Genomic DNA, 26,979 nt, shown 5'->3' with positions numbered 1-26,979 from the left:
TAAACTGTTCTAATCCACCTTTGTCGCACTTACATCCAATAACATCCTGATCAACCTCAAGCCCAACTTTCCACCCCCACAACACTTTTTAATTTCCATAAATAAGGAAGTCCCTGTCTAAATAGAAATCAGGGGAGGGGGGAAAGTATGCATATTATTTTTCTTTAAAATTTTCAACAATACAGTGGTGTGAAGTAATTTTTTGTATTTACACCAAAATGGGTTATTTAATTAATTTGTTTACTTGATCCAGTTGCTTGCAGATCTTGAAAACAGTCCAATGTTTGCAAATGACTTGGAATGTCAGAAATTTCTTATGGAAGCAATGAAGTATCACCTTTTACCAGAGAGGAGATCAATGATGCAGAGTCCTAGGACTAAACCCAGAAAGTCGACTGTGGGAGCGCTCTATGCTGTAGGAGGAATGGATGCTACAAAAGGTAGGACTAGTGCACAGACTTGTTTATTCAAAACACAAATAACTAGGAATTATGCAAGGATAATGAAAAAACAATAACTAACTATAAATATATAAATATTAAAACTGCATTTTGTCTAAATAAGAACTGCAGCTTAGCTGGAGTTTAAGGGCTGAACTCCATGGTGTGGCTTGGTCCGATCTGATGTGCTGAGAGAAAACGCATGTGACGAGATGGATGCGCGAATATCATGCAAGTAATAGAAATGTCGGTCCTTGTAGCCGTGTGCATCCGACACAACTGTTGGATGCAAATGACGGACGTTGCGTCTTCATCCAACAGTCGTATTGCGATGGATGCACGCAGCTACAAGGTCCGACATTTCTATTACTTACATTATATTCAGTGCATCCACCTCGTTGCATGCACTTCCTCTCAGCATGTCAGATCAGGCCAAGCTGTCCTGTGCAGTTCAGCCCTCAAGCTGTTCATGCATCAGGTAGTTTGCATTTCAACAATTAATAATGACCATTAGGAAGCAAGAACTGGAATGCCTGTATTTTTTATATATGTATGCAACCATGCCTCATTGATAGTGGTGGGCGATAGTTTTGACGTCGGCGACAATTCAGACGCCGGCAACAATTCCGACTCGCATTAAAGTCAATGGGCGCCTATTAATTGGAAATGTTGCCGGCGTCAAAAATTTTTTGGAATTTTTGCGGCAATTTAGCTAATTTATTCACTGGCAGCAAAACGCAGAAATTCTCTGCAAATTCAATAAATTCACCCATCACAACTCGTTAACATAGCAGTTCGGAAACACAAATGTTTAATTTGCAGTTTTAATGAATATTTCATTAATATTACAACTATACCTTTTAATTGCTACCCAAAAGCTTCAATTATAATGTCTTGTATTACTGTATATACTATCTTCATTAGGCCAAATACACCCACAAGTTTACTGTTTTAGATTTACAATATACAATGGACAAATATATATATCTTGAAAAAAAATACCCCTTATTGTAAAATATAAGGATATTATAAGTCACCGAAGAGTTCCATGACCACATAAAAGCAAGAGACCTTCAGCCTTGTGCTCTTTTAAAGGTCATAACTTTTAATATCCTCATATTTTACAACAGGGGATACTTTATTTATTATAATGCACACGTTTCTGTAAGTCATGTGACATAAATTATATCACTAAGCACTGATTATTACTGGGAGCATTATTAAGCACCATTATATTATTATTATATTATAAAACCATACAGGTTACTGGTGTGTTAAACTAAAGTGGCATGGCAAACTCTTGTCTGTAAGTAAATGCAGTAGTAAATATTTACTACAAGCTTGAATTTATTTCTTGAACAAATCTAAATAAACATATGTAGGGGGTTATTTATCAAAGTCCGAATATCTCAATATTTCCTGAAAAAAACTCAGACCAAATCAGCACAGGTTTTTCAGGTTTATTTATTAATACACTTTCCCGAAAATTTTGTTTGCTGAAAAAAATCAGATTTTCATGATTTTTTCAGATTTCTCATAAAATTTTCATGATTTTTTCAGATTTTTCACCCGAGAACTCAGAATTCGGGGTATTGCCAAAAACCCAGCTTACATAAAAAAATAATTGATGCTTCTCCCATTGACTTATATGCAACCTCGACAGGTCTGAGATTCCGGATTCTAACTTTTCCATCCTTGGGGTTTAATAAATTCCGAAAAATTTGTGATTTTTTTTTAAAAGTCAGATTTCGTAAAAAAAAAAATCACAAAATTTTTACCAAATTCCGAATTCAAAAATCACTAACATTTTGTGATTTTTTAAATAAAATCTGACTTTTAAAATAATCACACATTTTTCAGAATTTATTAATGGAAAAGTCAGAATCTGAAAATCTGGCATCTCTGACCTGTCAAGGTTGCATATAAGTCAATGGGAGAAGTCCCAATGATTTTTTGATGTGCGCTGGGATGTTGGCAATACCCCGAAGTTTTCAGGCAAAAATCTGAGTTTTTATTTTGAAGCTATACCTCCACCGATCATATCAGGCAAAAGCCATAAATTGTATGTAAATTATATTAATGGAGTCGAATACCAACCAACTGAACAAGGCTCGATAACAATGATGTGGAGAAATACCAGAATTAGAGGAGGACATGTTTAAAGATGCCCTAGCTTCTATACCCCAACTAACTATCTCTAGTAGAGATAGATATATAAAGACTAAATTCCTCAATACAGTATACTTTGCCTCACAAAGAATAGTTGGGATACACTCAGGAATTTCTGACTAGTGTCCCAAATGTCTCAATGCTGTGGGTACTTTCTTACACATCTTCTGGTAATACCTAATGATACAGGGATTCTCACCTACAGTATGTTGAAATGTCCTTATTACCCAGCCTATGGCTCCTCTGTATCATGAAAACTTTACAGCTAAGACTTGCCCGCTAAACTTGCAATTGTTTTATTATGCCAAAAGGAGATATTGTTACACTGGATACCCACCAAGCCATCTGCACTGAACTTTTGGAAAATGTTTATAAATGATTCCCTACACAAACAGAAACTTGCATACCAAACTATAAGTGAATACTTATCTGAAGAAATATCAGCATTTTGTATTGTTCTAATCCTGATAGCTTCCCCCTCCCCAGCTCACCCTATCTGCTCTCTTTATCTCTTCCTCCTGTCCCCCTTTTATACAGTCTCTTATGTAAGGGAGCTATTTCCCCTCTGTATTATTATAATTAAAATGCAAAATAAAATCTTTAAAAAAACCTTGAAACACAAGAATTCTGCTCTTTAAACTTATGCTCACAAATTCAGTTATAATAAAGTAAAGTACGTTTTATATATGGTTTGAAAAAATTGACCAAGTACATGGATCAGTTAGCCAGAAAACTCTGAGTAACAGAAAGACTGTTTCCCACATACTAAGATGTCTATTCTGCCCTTTATATTAAGAAAAGCTGCAGTTTGTCAGTTTCACATAACTGGTACAATTATGTTCATAATCAAAATTTAGGATCCCGATTTATTTTGGTATTTGGCCAAATCGTTTATAAATTAATTAAGTATTTTGCCTTATACAATAAAATGAATATATCTCTACAAAATACATTTACTCTCTCTCTTTCTGTCATGTTTTATTCTTGAGAACATTTAAGGTCAAAGCTCTAGACAGAATAGTTGTAGTTGTATTTTATTGCAGGGAAAAAAATCACATGCAAATGAATGAGGATGAATTTGGCAAAAACAATTAAATTAAGCTGCTTAAAATATTCAGAGACAATTCCCATTCACTTTCATAGAAATTCAGGCACATTTTCTTGCCAAGTTTTTTTTAATGCAAATGGTGCCTTTTTTTTCTTAAAGGCAAAGGAAAGGTATAATCATCATTATCATTTATATACTGTATATATCGCCGACAAGATACGCAGTAAACCTCCGGGGTACAGATGTTAGAACAGCATTGCATGGTTTCTCCACCTTTGAAGATAGCAAGGTCCACATCTTGGATAAAGAAGACCGCTGGTTTGAACGAGGCGTGAAAGAGGAAATTCATGTCAAGGTGGAGAAACCATCCCTGAACAGAGGCGGGGGCCTTCAACACCACCTGTCTGCTGCATACAATGCTGTTCTAACATCTGTACCCCGGCAGTTTCAGAACACTTCACACATCCATTCATGCAACTCTCATAAGTAACACCTGTTTCTAGGAGTTGAATGACACATTGGATAGTCCTATCACAATAACTACACAGAATCAACACCTCTGTGAATTTCTTCAGATGTCACTTCTTTGAAGAGTTACAATGATTGGATTAGTGGAAGAGTTTATATGGCGAGAACTTCCCACACCACTCAGTTGAACTGAAGAAGCTGCTCGGATGAGTAGTGAAACATCTTCATTGATTACTCAGCAAGTCCAGTTGGTTTTAGATTTAGCTATACTAGATATTATATGGAAGACAATCCATTGAAAAATGTTTAACACATAAATGTAACAGTGCAATGGGTGGGAGGTAGGATAATTGGCCGCCATTAGGGGAGACCAGACATGCTGCCAGCCTGCACAGCGCTCCAGGTGCTCATGGTGTTACAAGAGGAGGAGGGTAAGCAGCTTCCCCTTTTTTTAACAGCCCTCCCTTAGTGCCATCAACCAATCCTTCCATCCCATTTAGCCATTCCCATGGTTCTCTCTGCTCCCTGTACCTCCCCACAGTCCCAGGCACCATTCGTTACCCACTTTGGTGCCTTGCAAGAAAACAGGAATTCAGCCTATGGAAGGATCACTCCTGCCCCAGCCAAGCGTTACTGAAGCAACCCGTAAGATCTGTTAGTGGTGTCAGCCATTCTGCTGCACACAGGTTCGCGGGGCTGGGGGTGGTTTTGCGGGAGTGCTCTGTGGGGGGGGGGCTTTGCGGGGAACTAGTCCTTATGCAGTATTTACTTGATACTGACACGTTCCTATGATCAGTAAAACGAAAAAACATACAATTTTTTGGGATTTGTTGCCAAGACCTGTGACTTTTTTGGATTTAGTGCCAAAAACCTGCAACTTTTTCAGATTTGAAGTCCCAAAAACACAAAATCTTTGTATTAGTGAACACAAAACCCAGCACAGAATGGGATCTGCCACTGACTTCTACATGAACTCACAGGTCTGAGCTGGAGTACTTTTTTATTTGGACTTTTAACACCATCAGGGTTTAATAAATCATGAAAATTTCAATTTTTTTTCCTGTGAAAAAAAAGTTTTCCCCTTTAAAAGCTCAACCAGAAAAAAATCGGACTGTAATAAATAACCCCCTTTATGTTGCACATGTGTGTATAAACTCTTCTGTATACTTAAACACTTAGGGCATGCGGTTTTCAGCGCAGAAACGTGGTGCGTTTTTTTTATAAAAGCTGACCGTTGCATAAATACACTAACCTAGTGTGCCATTGCCTAAGCTTAAAATCACTTAGCGTATTTATGCAGCGGTCGGCTTTTTTTAAAAACAGTGCCGCATTTCCACGTGGTAAAACCACGTGTGTGTCAAGGCCCTAATATAATGTATAATGATGAGTGATGAAAGTTTGGTATTAGTGGGAATGCAACATTACATAGTGGTTAATGTGTTTTTGCTCATATACACTGCCTCACATTGTTATAGAAGCTTCTTTCCAATGCCTCACATTGTTATAGAAGCTTCTGTGCATTAAAAAAGACTCCCATGTTGCTCATTTCTTCCAAACAAGACGTCCAGGCATCTCCTTAGATGTGCTATTTTATTATTACAAGAGAAAAGGAAATCAGTTTTTAAAATTTTAATTATTTGTTTAAAATGGAATCTATGGCCTTCACATAATTTGGAGCTTTCTGGATGGCAGGTTTCTGGATAACTGATCGATACCAATAGAGATATATAACCTCCATCATGTGAGTCACAGATACATTGTTTTTATTTGTCTGTATTAAATTCAGAATGATGTGGTGATGATTTTGCTGTGGTGCATATAGATATTTCATGACTTTTTAATATACATGGATGGCCAAACTGTACTCATCTGAGTACCTTGGAGCAATGTGTTTCTTGGACACACAATCTCTCTGGTGATCCCTGGCCATGTTAATTTTAAATTCTCTGGATTAGGCATTGATAAATCTGTTACTGTAGTATAATATCAGATGGAAAACTATTGTTTTGTTACTTTTGAACTTGTCAGTCAACCATTTTTTATATATGCAATTATGCAAAACACTACTATTCTGTTTTGTCTTTTAAAACATGTAGTACAAGGTAGTGATGGCGTGTGTAAGTATTACATGACTTTGCCATACACATGACTGGCTAACAGATCTGCTTATTCAGACACTACCCTAAACAACCATAGACATGAACCTCAGACAATGTTTCCTTTTAATTCCCAGTATGCACTCTGGTGGTCTTTGGCCAAGTAATTTTCATTTCTCTGGATCGGGTAGTGCTAAATAATTCACTTTAGTGTCATAACAGCTGGAAAAGTATAAGTATAAAGTATCATTTGGAATATCATTTAAATTTTCCTGTATTTGTGTTTCAGTGCTATGACATTTCTCGATTCTATCCCTTCCGCTTATATAAACTTGTAAGCAAGCCACTCACGATATGCCAGTGTTCTGTAAAACATTCATTTATTTTGGCACAGTAAAAGTTGTTTCAGACATATGTTGCCATTAGTGATGTGTGGGTCAACTAAAATTTGACCCATACTAGACCCTAAACCCGCACCCAACATGCCTTGCTGTGATGTCATGGAAGGGGGCGGGCCACACAGGCATGAGTATATAACAGAGAATGCATGGAGGTGGGGTAGTATAAGCTTGCAGTTTGAGATCATGCGGAAGTTGGACCGAACTTGCTTTGGGCAGGCCACAAAATAGACCATGGTGGTGTTTCTTGCAGCAGTGAAAAGAGTAATTTAAAATGTTCAGATGTGAATCAACCAAGCAAGTCATATGCTTTGAGAGCAAAATTTAGCCTATTTAACATCTGTAAAAATCAGTTTCAAAATCTTGACTATATTCTGTAGAGAGCAAGAGTTTTGGCCAGTATATGAAACTATTCATGCATGAAAATTTGAAACTTGTCACACTTTGCAATAGGTTATAGTGGCTTATGTCATGTTAGAACAGTTACATAGTTAGATAGTTACATAGTTAAATTGGGTTGAAAAAAAGACAAAGTCCATCAAGTTCAACCCCTCCAAATGAAAACCCATCATCCATACACACACCCCTCCCTACTTTTAATTAAATTCTATAAACCCATACCTATACTAACTATAGAGCTTAGTATCACAATAGCCTTTGATATTATGTTTGTCCAAAAAATCATCCAAGCCATTCTTAAAGGCATTAACTGAATTAGCCATCACAACATCACCCGGCAGTGCATTCCACAACCTCACTGTCCTGACTGTGAAGAACCCCCTACGTTGCTTCAAATGAAAGTTCTTTTCTTCTAGTCTAAAGGGGTGGCCTCTGGTACGGTGATCCACTTTATGGGTAAAAAGGTCCCCTGCTATTTGTCTATAATGTCCTCTAATGTACTTGTAAAGTGTAATCATGTCCCCTCGCAAGCGCCTTTTTTCCAGAGAAAACAACCCATACCTTGACAGTCTCCCCTCATAATTTAAGTCTTCCATCCCTCTAACCAATTTAGTTGCACGTCTCTGCACTCTCTCCAGCTCATTTATATCCCTCTTAAGGACTGGAGTCCAAAACTGCACTGCATACTCCAGATGGGGCCTTACCAGGGACCTATAAAGAGGCATAATTATGTTTTCATCCCTTGAGTTAATGCCCTTTTTTATGCAAGACAGAACTTTATTTGCTTTAGTGGCCACAGAAGGACACTGCCCAGAATTAGACAACTTGTTATCTACAAAGACCCCTAGATCCTCGAACACTTTCAGATGAGATAAAAAAAACTCTGAGGAAAATTAGAAATATTTAGTAGTAGTTTAGTTAATTAAGTAAACTGCACAAAAACATAACTTGCAAAAGTATAATGACATACCGTATATACTCGAGTATAAGCCGTCCCGAGTATAAACCAAGGTAACTAATTTTACCTCCAAAAACTGGGAAAGCTTATTGACTCGACTATAAGCCTAGGGTGAGAAATGCAGCAGCTTCTGGTAAGTTTCAATCAAAAAATTGAGGTTTTCTGCTCCCATTAGAGATGCCGGCGACCATTCTTGGACGCCGGTGAATATTCTTGGAGACTATTCTTAGGCACTGGCGACTATTCTTAGGCGCCGACTACTATTCTTAGGCGCGGGCGACTATTCTTAGGCGCTGGCGACTATTCTTAGATGCGGGCGACTATTCTTAGGCGCCGGCGACCGTTTTTGCGCTTAACCCGAATATAAGCCGAGGTAGAGTTTTTCAGCATATTTTGGGGGCTGAAAAACTCGGCTTATACTCGAGTATATACGGTAACTATTTCCTACTTTGGGCTACATTCATATATCAAAAAAACTGCTTTGAAACAAAGACAATTTAACTTGCATTTTCTATAAAAATAATAAACAACAGTAAATTCATGTTTGCATGAAATGATTCAACAGTGATTCATTCCGTTTAAGTGAGTGATATAATTCTGTGATGGGGATGCAGGGAACTTGAGAACTGAGCAGAGGCTGGTTGTGAAGTTTGTTAGTAATAAAAATCTATTATGTAACACAAAAACATTAATATTACTAAATACATCATGAGAATCATGGCAAATAACAATCTAAATGCAAACATACTCAAAAGGATTCTGACATCTCATCATTTGCAATTTACATTATGAAATCTGTATCTTTCCTAGTACATTTGCTCATGTTTTGTATTTGTGATTTCCATATACAGTATGTTCTGTACAATCATCCAAATTTCATTAGGATTTTTAAACTTAACCATTACTACATGATCATATTTACTGCAAGACTTAAAGCTAGAGCTAGCTTTACTGAAAAACATGGAGTATTTATGATTTGAGCATAAAATAAAATCTCAATACATAGCATCAATCATAAACAAAGAAATGATTTATGCTTTTCTGATTGACTTTCCTTAATTTTGTCAGGTGCTACTACAATTGAAAAATATGATCTGCGGACAAACAGCTGGATACAAATTAGTACAATGAATGGAAGACGTCTTCAATTTGGAGTTGCAGTTATTGATAATAAGCTATATGTTGTTGGTGGAAGAGATGGATTAAAAACTTCAAACACGGTGGAATGTTTTAACCCAGTAACCAAAATGTGGTCCATAATGCCCCCTATGTCAACTCACAGGCATGGCTTGGGTAAGGTTAATGATATGAGTCTAAATTTCTACAATTAAGAGAAAATGTCTGATAAAAATAACTCAGAATGGCATATGAGTAAAATTATAGTAATTAGTATATTAAATACTTAAGAGTTATCACAAAGTAAAAAATGTAAGCAGTCAGAACACAATAGGGGTCATTTACAATGCAGGTCACAGGGTGCAAAGTGCAAAATAGGTTGACATTTTGCATTTTCCACACTGCATCCTGCTTTGTGTAACTTGCCATTTTGAATCTAAGAGACATGTTGCTTGTAGAGATGTCGCGAACTGTTCGCCAGCGAACTTGTTCGCGCGAACATCGGGTGTTCGCGCTCGCCGGAAGTTCGCGAACGTCGCGCGACGTTCGCCATTTTGGGTTCGCCATTGTTGGCGCTTTTTTTTGCCCTCTCACCCCAGACCAGCAGGTACATGGCAGCCAATCAGGAAGCTCTCCCCTGGACCACTCCCCTTCCCTATAAAAACCGAAGCCCTGCAGCGTTTTTTCACTCTGCCTGTGTGTGCTGAAGAGATAGTGTAGGGAGAGAGCTGCTGCCTGTTAGTGATTTCAGGGACAGTTGAAAGTTTGCTGGCTAGTAATCGTTTTGATACTGCTCTGTTATTGGAGGGACAGAAGTCTGCAGGGGTTTGAGGGACATTTAAGCTTAGGTAGCTTTGCTGGCTAGTAATCTACCTTCTACTGCAGTGCTCTGTATGTAGCTGCAGTGGGCAGCTGTCCTGCTTCTGATCTCATCTGCTGACTGCTGCAATAACAGTAGTCCTTGTAAGGACTGCTTTTATTTATTTTTTTGTTGTTTTACTACTACTACTACTACTACTACTATAAGAGCCCAGTGCTATTAGTCTAGCAGTGTTGGGGAGTGGGACTGGTGTGCTAATCTGCTGCTCCTAGTAGTTCAGCAGCACCAACTTTAATTTTTTTTTTTAATATTCATTTTTTTTTATTTTACTTTTTTTATTTTACTACCGCTGTAGTAGTGTATAAGTTGACCTTTTAGGCATTATTTGCCCTGTAGGCATTATTTGCACACTGTTTTCTTCAACCCGCCATCGAGCTGTGTGACCTTGTTCACATTCTGTCTAAATATCCATAATATTACCATCTCCAGAAAAAACACCGGAGTCACTTTTTTCAAGCAGCCATAATATATTTTACGTAATCCGTATCCACCGCTGTAGTAGTGTATACGTTGGCCTTGTAGGCATTATTTGCACACTGTTTTCTTCAACCCGCCATCGAGCTGTGTGACCTTGTTCACATTCTGTCTAAATATCCATAATATTACCGTCTCCAGAAAAAACACCGGAGTCACTTTTTTCAAGCAGCCATAATATATTTTACGTAATCCGTATCCACCGCTGTAGTAGTGTATACGTTGGCCTTGTAGGCATTATTTGCACACTGTTTTCTTCAACCCGCCATCGAGCTGTGTGACCTTGTTCACATTCTGTCTAAATATCCATAATATTACCGTCTCCAGAAAAAACACCGGAGTCACTTTTTTCAAGCAGCCATAATATATTTTACGTAATCCGTATCCACCGCTGTAGTAGTGTATACGTTGGCCTTGTAGGCATTATTTGCACACTGTTTTCTTCAACCCGCCATCGAGCTGTGTGACCTTGTTCACATTCTGTCTAAATATCCATAATATTACCGTCTCCAGAAAAAACACCGGAGTCACTTTTTTCAAGCAGCCATAATATATTTTACGTAATCCGTATCCACCGCTGTAGTAGTGTATACGTTGGCCTTGTAGGCATTATTTGCACACTGTTTTCTTCAACCCGCCATCGAGCTGTGTGACCTTGTTCACATTCTGTCTAAATATCCATAATATTACCGTCTCCAGAAAAAACACCGGAGTCACTTTTTTCAAGCAGCCATAATATATTTTACGTAATCCGTATCCACCGCTGTAGTAGTGTATACGTTGGCCTTGTAGGCATTATTTGCACACTGTTTTCTTCAACCCGCCATCGAGCTGTGTGACCTTGTTCACATTCTGTCTAAATATCCATAATATTACCGTCTCCAGAAAAAACACCGGAGTCACTTTTTTCAAGCAGCATTCATATATTTTACGTAATCCGTATCCACCGCTGTAGTAGTGTATACGTTGACCTTGTAGGCATTATTTGCACACTGTTTTCTTCAACCCGCCATCGAGCTGTGTGAGCTTGTTCACATTTTGTCTAAATATTGATAATATTATCGTCTCTAGAAAAACCACTTGAGTTACTTTTTTTCAAGCAGCATTCATATATTTTACGTAATCCGTATCCACCGCTGTAGTAGTGTATACGTTGGCCTTGTAGGCATTATTTGCACACTGTTTTCTTCAACCCGCCATCGAGCTGTGTGAGCTTGTTCACATTTTGTCTAAATATTGATAATATTATCGTCTCTAGAAAAACCACTTGAGTTACTTTTTTTCAAGCAGCATTCATATATTTTACGTAATCCGTATCCACCGCTGTAGTAGTGTATACGTTGACCTTGTAGGCATTATTTGCACACTGTTTTCTTCAACCCGCCATCGAGCTGTGTGAGCTTGTTCACATTTTGTCTAAATATTGATAATATTATCGTCTCTAGAAAAACCACTTGAGTTACTTTTTTTCAAGCAGCATTCATATATTTTACGTAATCCGTATCCACCGCTGTAGTAGTGTATACGTTGACCTTGTAGGCATTATTTGCACACTGTTTTCTTCAACCCGCCATCGAGCTGTGTGAGCTTGTTCACATTTTGTCTAAATATTGATAATATTATCGTCTCTAGAAAAACCACTTGAGTTACTTTTTTTCAAGCAGCATTCATATATTTTACGTAATCCGTATCCACCGCTGTAGTAGTGTATACGTTGACCTTGTAGGCATTATTTGCACACTGTTTTCTTCAACCCGCCATCGAGCTGTGTGAGCTTGTTCACATTTTGTCTAAATATTGATAATATTATCGTCTCTAGAAAAACCACTTGAGTTACTTTTTTTCAAGCAGCATTCATATATTTTACGTAATCCGTATCCACCGCTGTAGTAGTGTATACGTTGACCTTGTAGGCATTATTTGCACAGTGTTTTCTTCAACCCGCCATCTAGCTGTGTGTATTATCGTTTCCAGAAAAACCAACTGAGTTTTTGTTGTTGTTGTTGTTTTTTTAAAAATAATGCCAGGCAAAGGCAGGCCGCCACGCAGAGGCCGTGCTAGGGGCCGTGCTGCTATGCAATCCTGTGGCCCTAGCAAATTGCCCAGTTTTAAAAAGCCAATGACCCTGAACTCCCAAAATGCTGAAGAGGTAGTTGACTGGCTTACACAGCACACCCCATCCTCTACCGTTTCTAACTTTACCACAACATCCTCCTCATCCTCCACTGCTATGGCCACCCCACGTAACACTTCCTCCACCACCGGTGCCCCTTCTTCACTGGGGTCAGAGGAGTTATTTTCCAATGAGTTTCTTGAACTGAGTAATGCGCAACCATTATTGCCAGAAGAAGATGAAGGAGATGAGGACCTTACACCAGATTTAATTCTGGCAGAGAACACGATAGAGATGGACATAATGAGTGATGAGGAGGAGGTCCCCGCTGCTGCTTCCTTCTGTGATGTGTCAGAAGAAATTGATGCATCTGAGGAGAATGATGATGAGGAGATTGATGTTTTGTGGGTGCCTAGTAGAAGAGAGCAAGAGGAGGGTAGTTCAGATGGAGAGACGGAGAGTCAGAGAGGCAGTAGGAGAATAAGACTTAGAAGAAGCAGGGAGGACAGCCCGCAGGGATCAGTAGGGCAACAACATGTATCGGCACCTGTGTTCAGCCGGCCAACGCACCCGCCATTGCCGCCAATACCGCCAACTCCGCCAACTTCTACTGTTACCGCCAGATCGCACACTTCCAAAAAGTCAGCAGTGTGGGATTTTTTTAATGTGTGTGCCTCTGACAAAAGCATTGTAATTTGCAATGAGTGCAGTCAGAAACTGAGCCTTGGTAAGCCCAACAGCCACATAGGTACAACTTCTATGCGAAGGCACATGAGCGGCAAGCACAAAGCACTTTGGGAGCAACACCTCAAAGGCAACAGGCAAACTAAAAGCCACACTCCTTCTGGTCCAGCATCTTACTGCTCTACCTCTGCTCTCCTTGACCCGTCTGAACCACCCTCCACTCCGCCTTCCACCTTGACCACCTGTTCCCATTCCCAGTCATCTGCCACCAGCCAAGTTTCTGTGAAGGCCATGTTTGAGCGTAAGAAGCCAATGTCTGACTGTCACCCCCTTGCCCGGCGTCTGACAGCTGGCTTGTCTGCACTCTTAGCCCGCCAGCTTTTACCATACCAGCTGGTGGACTCTGAGGCCTTCCGCAAATTTGTAGCAATTGGGACACCGCAGTGGAAGGTACCCAGCCGCAATTTTTTTTCTAAAAAGGGAATACCACACCTGTACCAACATGTGCAGAGCCAAGTTACCGCATCTCTGTCACTTAGTGTTGGGCCAAAGGTCCATATGACTACTGACGCATGGTCCTCCAAGCATGGTCAGGGCAGGTATGTCACCTACACTGCCCACTGGGTGAACTTGGTAATGGCTGGGAAGCAGGGAATGGGTAGCTCAACAACAACAGTGGAGTTGGTGTCACCGCCACGGATTGCACGCGGTTCTGCCACCACCTCTACTCCTCCATCGCTCTCTACCTCGTCTTCTTCTTCTTCTTACTCTGCTGCTGGGTCCTCCTTCTCCTCCTCCACACCTGTGCACCCCCAGCTCCCCCTAGGCTATTCGACGTGCCAGGTACGCCGTTGTCACGCTGTCTTGGGGATGACGTGCCTGGAAAGCAAAAACCATACCGGATCTGTACTCCTGTCATCTCTGCAGTCACAGGCCGATCGGTGGCTGACCCCACACCAACTGCAGATCGGAAAAGTGGTGTGTGACAATGGAAGCAATCTGTTGGCAGCGTTGAGACTAGGCAATTTAACACATGTGCCCTGCATGGCACATGTGTTAAATTTAATAGTCCAACGTTTTGTCTCCAAGTACCCAGGATTCCAGGACGTTCTCACCCAGTCCAGAAAGGTGTCGGCCCATTTCAGGCGTTCCTACACAGCCATGGCACGCCTTGCTGACATTCAGCAGCGCTACAACATGCCAGTCAGGCATTTGATTTCTGACAGCCAGACTCGCTGGAATTCAACGCTCCTTATGTTGGAACGTCTGCTGCAACAACAAAGGGCCGTCAACGAGTACCTTTTTGAACTGGGTGGTAGGACTGGATCTGCACAGCTGGGGATTTTTTTCCCCCGTTACTGGGTGCTTATGCGCGATGCCTGCAGGCTCATGCGACCTTTTGAAGAGGTGACAAATATGGTCAGTCGCACCGAAGGCACCATCAGCGACCTAATACCCTTCGCTTTATTCCTGGAGCGTGCCGTGCGACGAGTGACAGATGAGGCTGTAGACCAGCGTGACGAGGAGCTGGAAGCGCACGATTTCTGGTCGGAATCACCAGAACGAACCCAGGCACCTGCTGCAACGCAGGGAGAGGTGCCAGAAGTGGAGTCAGAGGAGGAAGGTGGCTTTGTGGAGGAGGAGGAGGAGGACCAACAGGAGCAGGCTTCCCAGGGGGCTAGTGGTGACCTTTTGGGGACCCCTGGTCTTGTACGTGGCTGGGGGGAGGAGACCGTGGATGATGCAGTCCTTGATAATGAGGAAGCGGAGATGGATAGCTCTGCATCCAACCTTGTGAGAATGGGGTCTTTCATGCTGTCATGCCTGTTGAAGGACCCCCGTATCAAGAGGCTTAAGGAGAAGGACCTGTACTGGGTCGCAACGCTACTAGACCCTCGGTACAAGCATAAAGTGTCAGAAATGTTACCAACATACCACAAGTCCGAAAAGATGCGGCATTTACAAACCAGCCTGCAAAACATGTTGTACAATGCTTTTAAGGGTGATGTCACTTCAGGAACTCATCAACATTCCAGGGGCAGAGGTGCCAGTAATCCTGCCACGAGCACACCTGCAAGGACAAAGCCCTTTGGCCAGTCTGTAACGTCAGACATGCAAATGTTTTTCTGTCCAAGGCAGCGCCACAACCCTTCTGGATCCACCCTCAAAGAACGCCTCGACCGGCAGGTAGCGGACTACCTGGCATTAACTGCAGATATCGACACTCTGAGGAGCGATGAACCCCTGGACTACTGGGTGCGCAGGCTTGATCTGTGGCCAGAGCTGTCACAATTTGCCATGAACCTCTTGTCTTGCCCAGCCTCAAGTGTGCTCTCAGAAAGGACCTTCAGTGCAGCAGGAGGGATTGTAACTGAGAAGAGAACTCGCCTAGGTCACAAAAGTGTCGATTACCTGACCTTTATTAAAATGAATGAGGGGTGGATCTCGGAGGGTTACTGCACGCCGGAAGACTTGTTCTGACTTCTATGCAGCTGTCCTTCTCTTCAAGCCTCATGACTCCACACACAGCTGTCCTTTAGCGTCCTCCTCCTCCCTCCGCCACCGTTACAAACTAGGGTGCAAACCCTACTGGTTTAATTTTTTCTGGCCTCTGTGCTTCAGTGGCTGCAACCAAAAAAACTGGGCAAACAATGTCTACAAGGTCAACGTATGGCAAAAAATGACTATTTTCAGCATTTATATGGCATAATTTTTCTGTCAACTGTGCTTCAGTGGCTGCGACCAAAAAAATGCATATTTTCTGCATTTATATGGCATAATTTTTCTGGCCTCTGTGCTTCAGTGGCTGCAACCAAAAAAATTTATATTTTCAGCATTTATATGGCATAATTTTTCTGGCAACTGTGCTTCAGTGGCTGCGTCCAAAAAAACTGGGCAAACAATGTCTACAAGGTCAACGTATGGCGAAAAATGACTATTTTCAGCATTTATATGGCATATTTTTTCTGGCAACTGTGCTTCAGTGGCTGCGTCCAAAAAAACTGGGCAAACAATGCCTACAAGGTCAACGTATGGCAGTTGTTTAAAGAGAACAGTAGATTACTAGCCAGCAAAGCTACCTAAGCTAAAATGTCCCTCAAATCCCTGCAGACTTCTGTCCCTCCAATACAGAGCAGTATCAAGCAGATTACTAGCCAGCAAGCTTACTATCATCTGTCCCTGAAATCACTAACAGCTCTCCCCCTACACTATCTCTTCCAAGCACACACAGGCAGATTTTTCAGATACATTTTTGCCCTTGATCCCCCTCTGGCATGCCACTGTCCAGGTCGTTGCACCCTTTAAACAACTTTAAAATCATTTTTCTGGCCAGAAATGTCTTTTCTAGATGTTAAAGTTCGCCTTCCCATTGAAGTCTATGGGGTTCGCGAACCGTTCGCGAACCGCTCGCATTTTTGCGCAAGTTCGCGAATATGTTCGCGAACTTTTTTTCCGACGTTCGCTACATCCCTAGTTGCTTGTTCTTTGGATACAGTGCTGGATACATTCCCATAAAATAATCTCAAAAATTGCCTGAGCATGAATGACCTTTAGTGAAAAAAATAATCTCCTGGGAAAGTGGTAAAACATTAAGGGATACTGTTGTGGGAAAACATGCTGTTCTAAAAACACACCAGTAACTGGTGCTTCTCAAGCAGAATCCTATAATGATATCCATTTTTTTAAAAGGGCAAGTAGATTTGTTTTATAGTTTACAATATGTATAAACTATACACAAGTAAAGTCATTTTCTTACATTCCCAAGACTGCTTAACCTTGTGAAGCTTGTTTTTCTTTACTGCTGCACAGCATGTTGGAGTGATGTCAAACCCCCTTTTCTCCCCCAGCAGCTGATGATTGCAAATGCAGGCGAGTCTGGTCAGCCTAATAGAACAAAAGGAAGTTAACCAGAAAACAGTTTCCTGACACCTCTTCTGATTACTAAGGTTTCCTGAAATTATGGAATCTCCATGTTTCTAAGCTATTGCATAGCGTTTACTTGCGGAAAACCCATGCCATATTTTAGTGAGTGGCAAGACTGCCCATGCGGCCCGGCAATGGCATTTGGGGCACTTTATAGTCTGTGGGAAATCATGCTTCCCATAGAAAATACCTTTGCATTTGGTAAAACTGATAAAATGGTATATTTTAGCACAATTATGCAAAAAGTCCTTTTTACCCATTGCAATTCCCAGTATTAAAAACAATACCACCAATGTCATGAAAATATTTATTTGCCAAATTTTCTTAAGTAAGACCTATTTAATCTTTGTTAACTCTGCCCTTAAAACTACATATGCTGTACTATTGGGCATATTTATCAAGGGTCGAATTTCGAAATTGAAAAAACCTCAAGAAATTCAAATTAAAAAAGACCAACCAAAATTAAGTCAAAGTTTTTTTTTGGGTCAAATACATCCGTTTTCAGTCAAATAGGTCTTTATTTGGTCGAATTTGAATTGTTCAAATAGAAGAAATAGCGCATTTGATCGAATTCGATTCAAAGTTTTTCCCCAAAAAAACGTTGATTTTTCAAAGTAAACCAATTGACTCCAAATAGGTTCTAGGAGGTCCCCCATAGGCTAAAACAGCAATTCGGCAGCTTTTAGATGGTGAATGGTTGATGTTGAATTTTTAGTAAGAGACAGTACATGATAAATTTAGATATTAGAATTTTTTTGCAAATTTGAATTGAATTTAGACTATGCCCTAGTTAAAGTACACAAAAATAGCTCGACATTAAAATTTTTCCCAATTTGAAAATTCACCTCAACCTTTAATATATCTGCCCCATATGTATTGGATAGCAATATTCCAGAGTTACAGAAGCCAACAACTGTAATTTAATTGTGCCTTCAGAGCCTAATTTCCTACAAAAGTGTACATTGGAAACCAAATCAATACAGCACATACAGTAGTTTTCTTTTATGACGCAGGCCTTATTCTTAACACCATACAGTACTTTAAAGTGTTTTCATTATGGAAAAAAACATTCATGATTAAATCTGCTGTAATTTTGTTCATTAATACAATATTACCCTGTATATGTAGCTTTACTACACATTACTGAATTAAACACATTTTGTGGGTTGTTTTTTTTTAATTGCACCAAGGAGTTGCAGTTTTGGAAGGGCCAATGTATGCAGTTGGTGGACATGATGGATGGAGCTACCTGAACACTGTAGAAAGATGGGACCCCCAAGCACGACAGTGGAATTATGTTGCCAGTATGTCAACTCCTAGAAGCACAGTAGGGGTGGCAGCACTAAATAGCAAGTATGTATAGATTAAGATTCTCATGTGGGGATAAAATATGTAATAAAAGTCAGTAAAGGAAAAATATTTGCGATGCAAAAAGGTATGTCTTGGCGTGAATAAATTTTCCTTTGCACAAATTTAACATAGCTTTTATGACCCTGAAAACTATTTAGTGACCTCTTCCAACAGTGGAAGAAGGTTTGCTAATTTTATAGTTTGCTCCAGTGTGCAGTCAATGTACAAAAGGTTATTATTGAAAAAGTTATGTTTGCGTTAAAAGATTATGACACCTTCAAGAACTTTTTTAACAGTTTGAGGAAGAATATTACATTGCAAAATGCAAATTTTTATTCTTATAACTAAGTAACTTTATTTCAGGTATAGCATTTGTAATTGTTTATATTTAGAGTTTTATTTTATTTTCATGAGATGAAGTTTATATAGTCATTTTATATTTTATAAATATGTTTGTGATCATTCCCATTGCTATAGGTGGTAAGTACGCGACTCAACTGCACCTTGTGGGCTTTGGTAAACCCTAGGCTGCATGAATGATGCACAAGTTAGGGGACATTCCAGGAGACACTCATGTGGTGTCCAAGACCACTACTCTGAACATAGCACTGCTACATGCAAACAATATTGCATTCAGAGTTGGGTGCAGTACTTGGTACTCTATTTTAGGTGCAGAAAATATATCTATATACATACAAAAATTAATTCAATTTAATATATAGTCAGTTTAATTAAAATAGATGTGTGCTGAATATATGAATATTTATATTATTTTACAGACAACACCATTGAGATCTTTTTGATTTTTTTAACGAATATTTGGCAAATATAATAGCCTTTTGTCAAAGTGAAAATCCAAAAACATTCTTGTGATAAAAATATGCAGTGGCAGGAGGTGCACAATTAATGTCATAGGACATCCATGGAGTGAGACCCATAACATATACTTACAGGGGAAGTTAAAGTGAAACTAAAACATGAACCAAAAAAACCCCCAAAACTAAAAATCGTTCGACTATTCGACCATTCGACCACTGTCTCTTTAAAAAAAAAATCAACCCCCTACTTCGCCACCTAAAATCTACCAAGTCCCCATAGGCTTTCTAACAAATTTCTGATCAAAGGAAAGTCGTTCGATCGATGGATTAAAATCGATTAGAAGGATTTAATCGTTCGATTTTTCCTTCGATCGTTCGATCGCAGGAAATGCGGTAAATCCTTTGACTTCGATATTCGCAGTCGAAGGATTTTACTTTGACGGTCGAATATCGAGGGTTAATTAACCCTCGATATTCGACCATTAGTAAATGTGCCCCTAAGTGTATACCAGTCTTTTAGCATTTATGTATTAATTATCCAAATTTGAGAGTTAATCATCATTCTAATTTGCAGACATGGCATTTTTGGAAGCTAGAATTGCTTAGAACTGCAACTATAGAGCAGATGCAGCTGGGCTATTATTGTGACATCTTCTTTTCAGTTTTCTAGCTTTGGTTCTTCTGTGTAAAAGTATTCAAGCAACTGATAAATAGTAACACAATTACACACTGTTTATTCTGAGAAAAAGAACATCAGCAGAAAATTCACTTATGTATTATAAAGTTCTTTTGTTCTCAGTTGAATATCTCATATTTTGTTGCGTGACTAGCTCCATTTTAAAACACCTGTAATATAATTTTATAAAATATAAAAAAAAACATGCTGTACTTTTTAGTATGTTTACTGATATTATTGAGTATAAAATGTTTTTTTTAAGAAATAAGTCATTTTGTGCCAATAAATGGTCTAAACTTTTCAAATTTTTAGATGTGCCTTAAAATTACTTTTACATTTCATTCAATTGCATTGATTGTTTTGTAGATTATATGCTGTGGGAGGAAGAGATGGCAGCTCTTGCTTAAAGTCAATGGAATGTTTTGATCCCCACACAAACAAATGGAGTATGTGCTCTCCTATGTCAAAAAGAAGAGGAGGAGTTGGAGTAGCAACATACAATGGGTTTCTCTATGCAGTTGGAGGCCATGATGCCCCAGCTTCAAATCATTGCTCTAGACTATCTGATTGTGTTGAAAGGTAAGATTTGTATTGTTAAACAGGTGTGAGATCTATAATCAAGAAAACGTTATTAATAGGCTTGGGCAAATTTGACCCATTTTGCTTTGCCGGCGCCCATTAAAGTCTAGCAGTTATTTTTTAGAGGATAATGACTCCCTGACATATATTGCCTGCATAAATAAATTTTGATGTAATTTTACAATATGAGTCCCTCAGATACCAGTATTTCAGAAAGGTCATTGCTTTGTCGTGGGCTGTTACATGCTCTGTTTAACAAATGTGTTGAATTGTGTTTATAAATTCTTCCTGTTGTTTTTAGAATTGTTAATTTTAAATGCAAGGCAATTGAGCATCTTGTAGAAATGAGTATACAATGGAGTGCCGTTTGTGTTTATCTTTTTGCTTGCTCCTTCCCACTGGATCTCTCTGTATTGTTGCATAGACCATTGTCATCATTGTTTCTTTTACCTTTGACCATAGTAGTCAAAATATTTAGGCATGTCCAAAGTTTGGCTAGGACTTATCCACATCTCCAGCAATTTATGTATGACTATGACTATAATTGATTTTATAATGCAGGGTTATCTTTTAGCTCAAATTCTTACCATATCAGTTTTATCCATACATTTTTTTAGTTTTTGCATCAGTTTTGTATCAATGGTTGACTAACACAGGAAAAACTATGACATGTCCTTAAATCGTCCTGAAATTTTTTTCTATTCCAACGGGGAAATCTTTATTATGCAGGAACATGAATTAATGAATTTCACTTGGTCTCTTCAGCATGTCCAAAATTATATGTAAACCGTATGGGTTGCAGGGATTTCTGCCTGTGTGAGACCACAGGAAAGTATTTGGGTGAACTGGTATCAGTCAGCTTCTCTTTTACTATTTGACATAGGCACATTGTGAACACTGGCACCCCACATCCCATTGCCGTCAACTTCCATAAATACAATTTTAAGCAATCATATTTTTGCAGTAATTTAATTTTCTCTATCATAATAAAAAAGTACCATGTACTTGATGATGATTAAGTCTGCTTAAATCAACACTAATGGCAAAACAGTCTTATTGGGTTTTTTTTTATTATTTTTGTAGGCTTAAGGTATGATGAGCCAAATTACAGAAAGATCACTTATCCAGAAAACCCCAAGTCAAAGCATTCCGGATAATACATTCCATACCAATTCATTTATTTCTGCAAACTGTCACTTCATTTTCAGCAGTCTTTGGATTAGAGGGCTCTATAATCAAATGGCCTCTATGAACAGAGGAATTAAAATAAAAATTGGCATCAGACATATGTAAAATAGATAGATATTTAGATTCATCTAAATATCATCTAAACTTGAAGACATTTAAAGGCATTGCCTTCTATAAAACCTGATACCTAATTCTTATAAAATAGTTTAAAATTATATTAATCTCACTTACATAAATCCAAAATCTCTAGCAAATGTTCTGGCATATTTTCATCCGTAGGCTTTGTTAAATGTATTTAAAAGTATTTATAATATATTTTTGTACACATATAAGGTACGATCCCAAAACTGATAACTGGACAATGGTGGCCCCATTGAGCATACCTAGAGATGCAGTTGGAGTTTGTCCTCTAGGAGACAGGCTGTATGCTGTGGGTGGATATGATGGACAGTCGTACCTTAACATTGTGGAATCATATGATGCACAAACCAATGAATGGACACAGGTAAATAAAGTTTTTTTTGGGGCGGGGGAGTAGGGAAACTAAATCTTTGTATTTGGATATAGATATAATAATCTTAATATTTTAGCAATAAAAGGTATTTCAGCATCCATTCTTATAACAGTCTTACCTTTTTAGAATTATCCAGTACTAGGGTTGAGATGTCTCTGTTGTGTGCCATTAGATAGAGTTGCATGTCTAAATGTTTCATTACTATGCATTCTCTTTGTTAGTGGATGTGCATTTCTAGTTTTATTTTCTGCTTGCTCTTTATGGTTAAATATGCTTCTTTCTTGAACATCTGTCAACTTTGGGGCTGTAATAAATAAGTTGTTTAAACAACTTTAAAAAAATCATGCAATTTGGATTTTTTTTTATGATTATTTTATGAGTCTTTTCCAACACCAGATTTTTTCAAGTAAACTTATTGATAAATGTGTTAAAAATGAGCACGGAGTTTGGTTCAAAGTGGTTTTAAAAAAATATTGAGAAAATTGTGGATTTTAGTGAATAAACCACTGCACCACTGCAACATATTTGGACCAATTTATCAATAATCTGTAAATTTTACAAAATTAACTGCTAAAATACTATTTTCTATTTAAGTGTTTTCATATTACCCAAACTTTTCTCCTCTTGAAATTTGTATTGTAGATTTTGGATTTGAATGGGTTTTAGTACTCAGTGTTGCTCAAAGCAGTCAAACACATTTTAAAACATCTGCTTTCACATGTGTCAAATTTTAGATTCAGATTAGTAGAAAAATTTTAGATTCAGTAAAAAATAAATTACTGGTAATCTTTCTGAATTCTTTAGTTCAAATTATTTATAAATCTGCTACATAATTTTGAAAGACAAAGGTAACTGAGGCCATTCTATATATTTTACATATATTTTACATATATTTAGACCAAGTGACCGAGCAGGCCTTAACCAATAGTTGACTTTATCTTTCACAAAACTACATTTATATCATGTTATGTTTGCTCCAATTGTGCTTTTTTTCATGAATATTAGGGTGCTAAAAATGTAAAACAAATCTCCTAGAGTGATTTATATTTTGTCATTTATAGTAACTTTGTTTTTACTTTTACCCTATAGGATGTTTCACTTAATATCGGAAGAGCTGGGGCTTGTCTTGTAGTAATAAAGTTACCATGACAAGTTTTCTTTCCAAACAACACTGAAATGGCACAATGAGGGCACTGAACGAATCACAGTCTGCACAATTTATCTTCTCTGTGAAAACTGGTTTTAAAATGACTCTGGTAGTTGGAGAATCAAAAAACGTTCACCTGCAGAATTGTACATATGTAATTTGTGTTGATATTTGTTATATATGACCTGTGCCAAAACTACAATTCCAAAAACTCCATGTTTACATAGTGAAAGTTTTGACACAGTATGCATTCTAGATAATACCAAAATATAGTCTTTGCAAATATATTTATGTACCATCCTGAAAGATAATTAGTATAATAGGCTTATATTTTAATATATTGCATTCTGTTATACAACTAGGACAACTTTTTTATTAAGGAAAACAAAAATTTAGAAATGTGTAGAAACCTGGAGACAGTTCAATTAAAATGTGATTTTTTACTTTCCTTTTACTTTGGCTTTTATTTAACTTTACCATTTGTTTTATTATTTGATGTTTTTTTTTTAAATACTATTATTTGCTAACATTAAACATCATAGATATGTTTCTGATTTGTGTGCTCAACATTTAAGTACTAAAAGCAATTACACTAAGGCACAATAGAACAAATGGTTGCATTTCAATGAACAAATAGTCCACGCATTTACAGTAGGTCTGCATGTCATCTCGTTTGTTTCTTTATATATGTGCTGTAAACATGCTTTGAGCCCTCATGTCCTATCCCTTATGTAAAAAGCAATGTTCATTAACAAACAACGTAATCAAATGCCAGAACCATTCTGCACTGAATATGAAACATAAAATTACCTTCTATTCTATTCTAAATAACGTAAACAAAAAGTGCTCTCTCTGTGACCTAAACTTTGCCTGATTGTGCTGGAAGGAGAGGAAGTTGGAAACTCAAATTATGATAAAGTAAACAGTCCTAAAATTGTATTTCCTTTATTTTATGGTTTAGTCGGTAGAATAATGAACATCCTCATAAAACTTAATAACATTGCACATTTCCTTTTGGATATATTTAACTGGTTAAATAAACATTTGGGGATAAAGTTATATTTTCTAAGGCAACTGGTATTTGTGGGGATTTGGAAGACTAAGAAAACAAGATAGGATAATTACAATAAAAATAGTTATGGGCTTACGGGCTTCTTTGCAGTGAAGTATCATTGCAACTAATAAACCAAATAAAACAGGATCAGTAACTTTTAATACCTTGTGAATTCAAAGCAACAAGCAATAAAGCAAGACAGTTTGTCATATTCCACTGAAATGAGGAATCCAATCAGTAGAGAATGATGTGATTGTGAAATTGATTACCTGAAAAAGGCTATCAAGCTTCAAATGTTCTGCAGTTTATATAACCAAGATAGCATTTAAAATAAGATGTAACATTTTAAAGTATTAAATGAAATGGAATTTGACTCATTAGCATTAACAGTTAAAAACAGAAATGTTGAAAAAAAAAAATCTACAGATGGAGCATATTTTCACTAGATATTTGGCTAAGATTGCTCAACTTACATCTCCTTTAACATCTATTCTACCCATTCTATTAAAATTAATTATTTGATTTGTTGTATTTGGTGAGCACCTGATGCGCAATGTTAAAATAAAGTGCTGATGGTAATGGGGTACAATGCGGCATGTGAAGTAATTCACTAATTCAGCTATAGCTTTAACAGGAATAACCGCCTCCTATATTTGCTCAAAGTCATTATAGAGAGCAACAGGAAACCATGTTAATATTGGTCTTTGTTCATATGCATTATAATTTCTATATATTTATTTGTGAATATTTTATAATGTTTGCAGTTCAGTTTACTGTTCCTTTAGACACCGAATGCTCATGAAATATAATCAGTGTAAAGGCCACTGATTACAGCAGTTTCAGCCAGTTAAAAGTGAATGACTAAAGCTATCTAACTGCATTCCAGTAAACTACAACTTATTGAATTATGTAATTGCTTTTCATTTGTGTATTAGTACAAATCAATGGTGGGTTTTTGTATTAATTGCTGTAGTATATCACATTGATATATAATGATTTATGACCTCAACTTTAGAGTGCCAATAACCCACACCTCAAAATGTACATAATGCATTCATAAACTGTACTGTGAAATGGAAATGAGCATTAAAATAGCATGTTTACATTTTTGCAAGCTTAAAAATGTAAAAATCGCAAAGTCAGACAGGCCATTGAAACATATGAAAAAGCTTGCAGGGTTTACTATCCACTGGCCAATTACTAGCAACTGTAATATTTCTAATATAGGGAAAAGGAATGAAGAAAATGACTTGCTTCTACTTCTAGTTTTACACTGTAATTTGGTCATAAAAACATACGCAGTCAAAGGAAAATACTTTAAGGGGCACAATTACTTAACAAAGTATTTTTTTGGCTACTTTGACCATCGAATTGGCTATTTCAACCTTCGACTACGACTTTGAATCGAACGATTCAAACTAAAAATCGTTCGACTATTCGACCATTCGATTGTCGAGGTACTGTCTCTTTAAAAAAAACTTCGACCACCTACTTCGCCACCTAAAACCTACCAAGCACCAATGTTAGCCTATGGGGAAGGTCCCCATAGGCTTTCTAGGCAATTTGTGATCGAAGGAAAATGGTTCGATCGATCGAACGAATTGTGGTAAATCCTTCGACTTCGATATTTGAAGTTGAAGGATTTAACTTCGATGGTCGAATATCGAGGATTAATTAACCCTCGTCATTCGACCAATAATAAATGTACCCCTAATACTCACACATTTCGAATGCTTCTTAAAAGCCATGCTCTGGCCTGTATACTAACATAGAAGCTTGTTAAAAAGATATATCAAAATTTTTGTAATATTGTGTTTTGCTTACTAACCCTTTAATGTATTCTCCATCTCCAGGTTGCCTTTTGTTTTACAATTGTTCGCAGTGGAAGGGTTACATTACCTTTGTTTCTAATTTTTTTTCAACTTCAAAAAACTTTAATAGAACTACATTCTATTCACATTTTTAAAAGAAATTTGCAGTTCTAGTACTGTTTTGTAGCATTCACCTTAATGTTTTTCTAATGTTTAAAATCACAATGGTGTTGAAAATTAATTCTAAATGTAAAACCCCTACTTTCTTGTTTAATGTGAAATATTTCTACCTAGAACTTACTTTATACGCTGTCTATGCCAAAAAGTGCACACGTGTATGCATTTTAAAACAAATAGATGACATTTTTGGCATGGTTGAAAATAAATAAATTTCTTTTTTACTTGAAGTATGTGGTCAATTATTTCTCTTCATTTAATCTTTATTTATTATTTGTCATTGACAGAATTTGGCAGAAAAATATATACTGTGTATGCAGATGTATTACTCTGTAATAAGTTACTCTTAGCACTGTAACATATCCCTGCCATAGAGAAAATTCAGGTGGGATATTTTAAAAAAGTTGGATTATATTTACTGTATTTTTCCATTGCAAGTGAATCATTCTTCTAAACAAAAGGGGGTTTGCTGACTAACTTTCTAAAAAATCTAACTAG

At 37.7% G+C, this 26,979-nt stretch overlaps 1 protein-coding gene across 1 annotated transcript in view; it reads left to right on the top strand.

Moving 5' to 3' along the window:
- klhl4.S (kelch like family member 4 S homeolog) overlaps positions 1 to 25,882 on the top strand; it is a 90,712-nt gene extending 64,830 nt beyond the window's left edge. Inside the window, exons 6-11 of the mRNA XM_018233057.2 lie at positions 254 to 440; positions 9,045 to 9,269; positions 18,358 to 18,520; positions 20,378 to 20,590; positions 22,112 to 22,283; positions 23,382 to 25,882. Of these exons, the coding sequence (XP_018088546.2) occupies positions 254 to 440; positions 9,045 to 9,269; positions 18,358 to 18,520; positions 20,378 to 20,590; positions 22,112 to 22,283; positions 23,382 to 23,441 (1,020 nt within the window). The 3' untranslated portion in view covers positions 23,442 to 25,882. The remainder of the gene's footprint in view (positions 1 to 253; positions 441 to 9,044; positions 9,270 to 18,357; positions 18,521 to 20,377; positions 20,591 to 22,111; positions 22,284 to 23,381) is intronic.
- Positions 25,883 to 26,979: the final 1,097 nt, after the last annotated feature.

Source organism: Xenopus laevis, chromosome 8S (assembly GCF_017654675.1).
Source record: "Xenopus laevis strain J_2021 chromosome 8S, Xenopus_laevis_v10.1, whole genome shotgun sequence".
Lineage (NCBI taxonomy): Eukaryota > Metazoa > Chordata > Amphibia > Anura > Pipidae > Xenopus > Xenopus laevis.
This window is presented reverse-complemented; position numbering and strand designations above follow the sequence as displayed.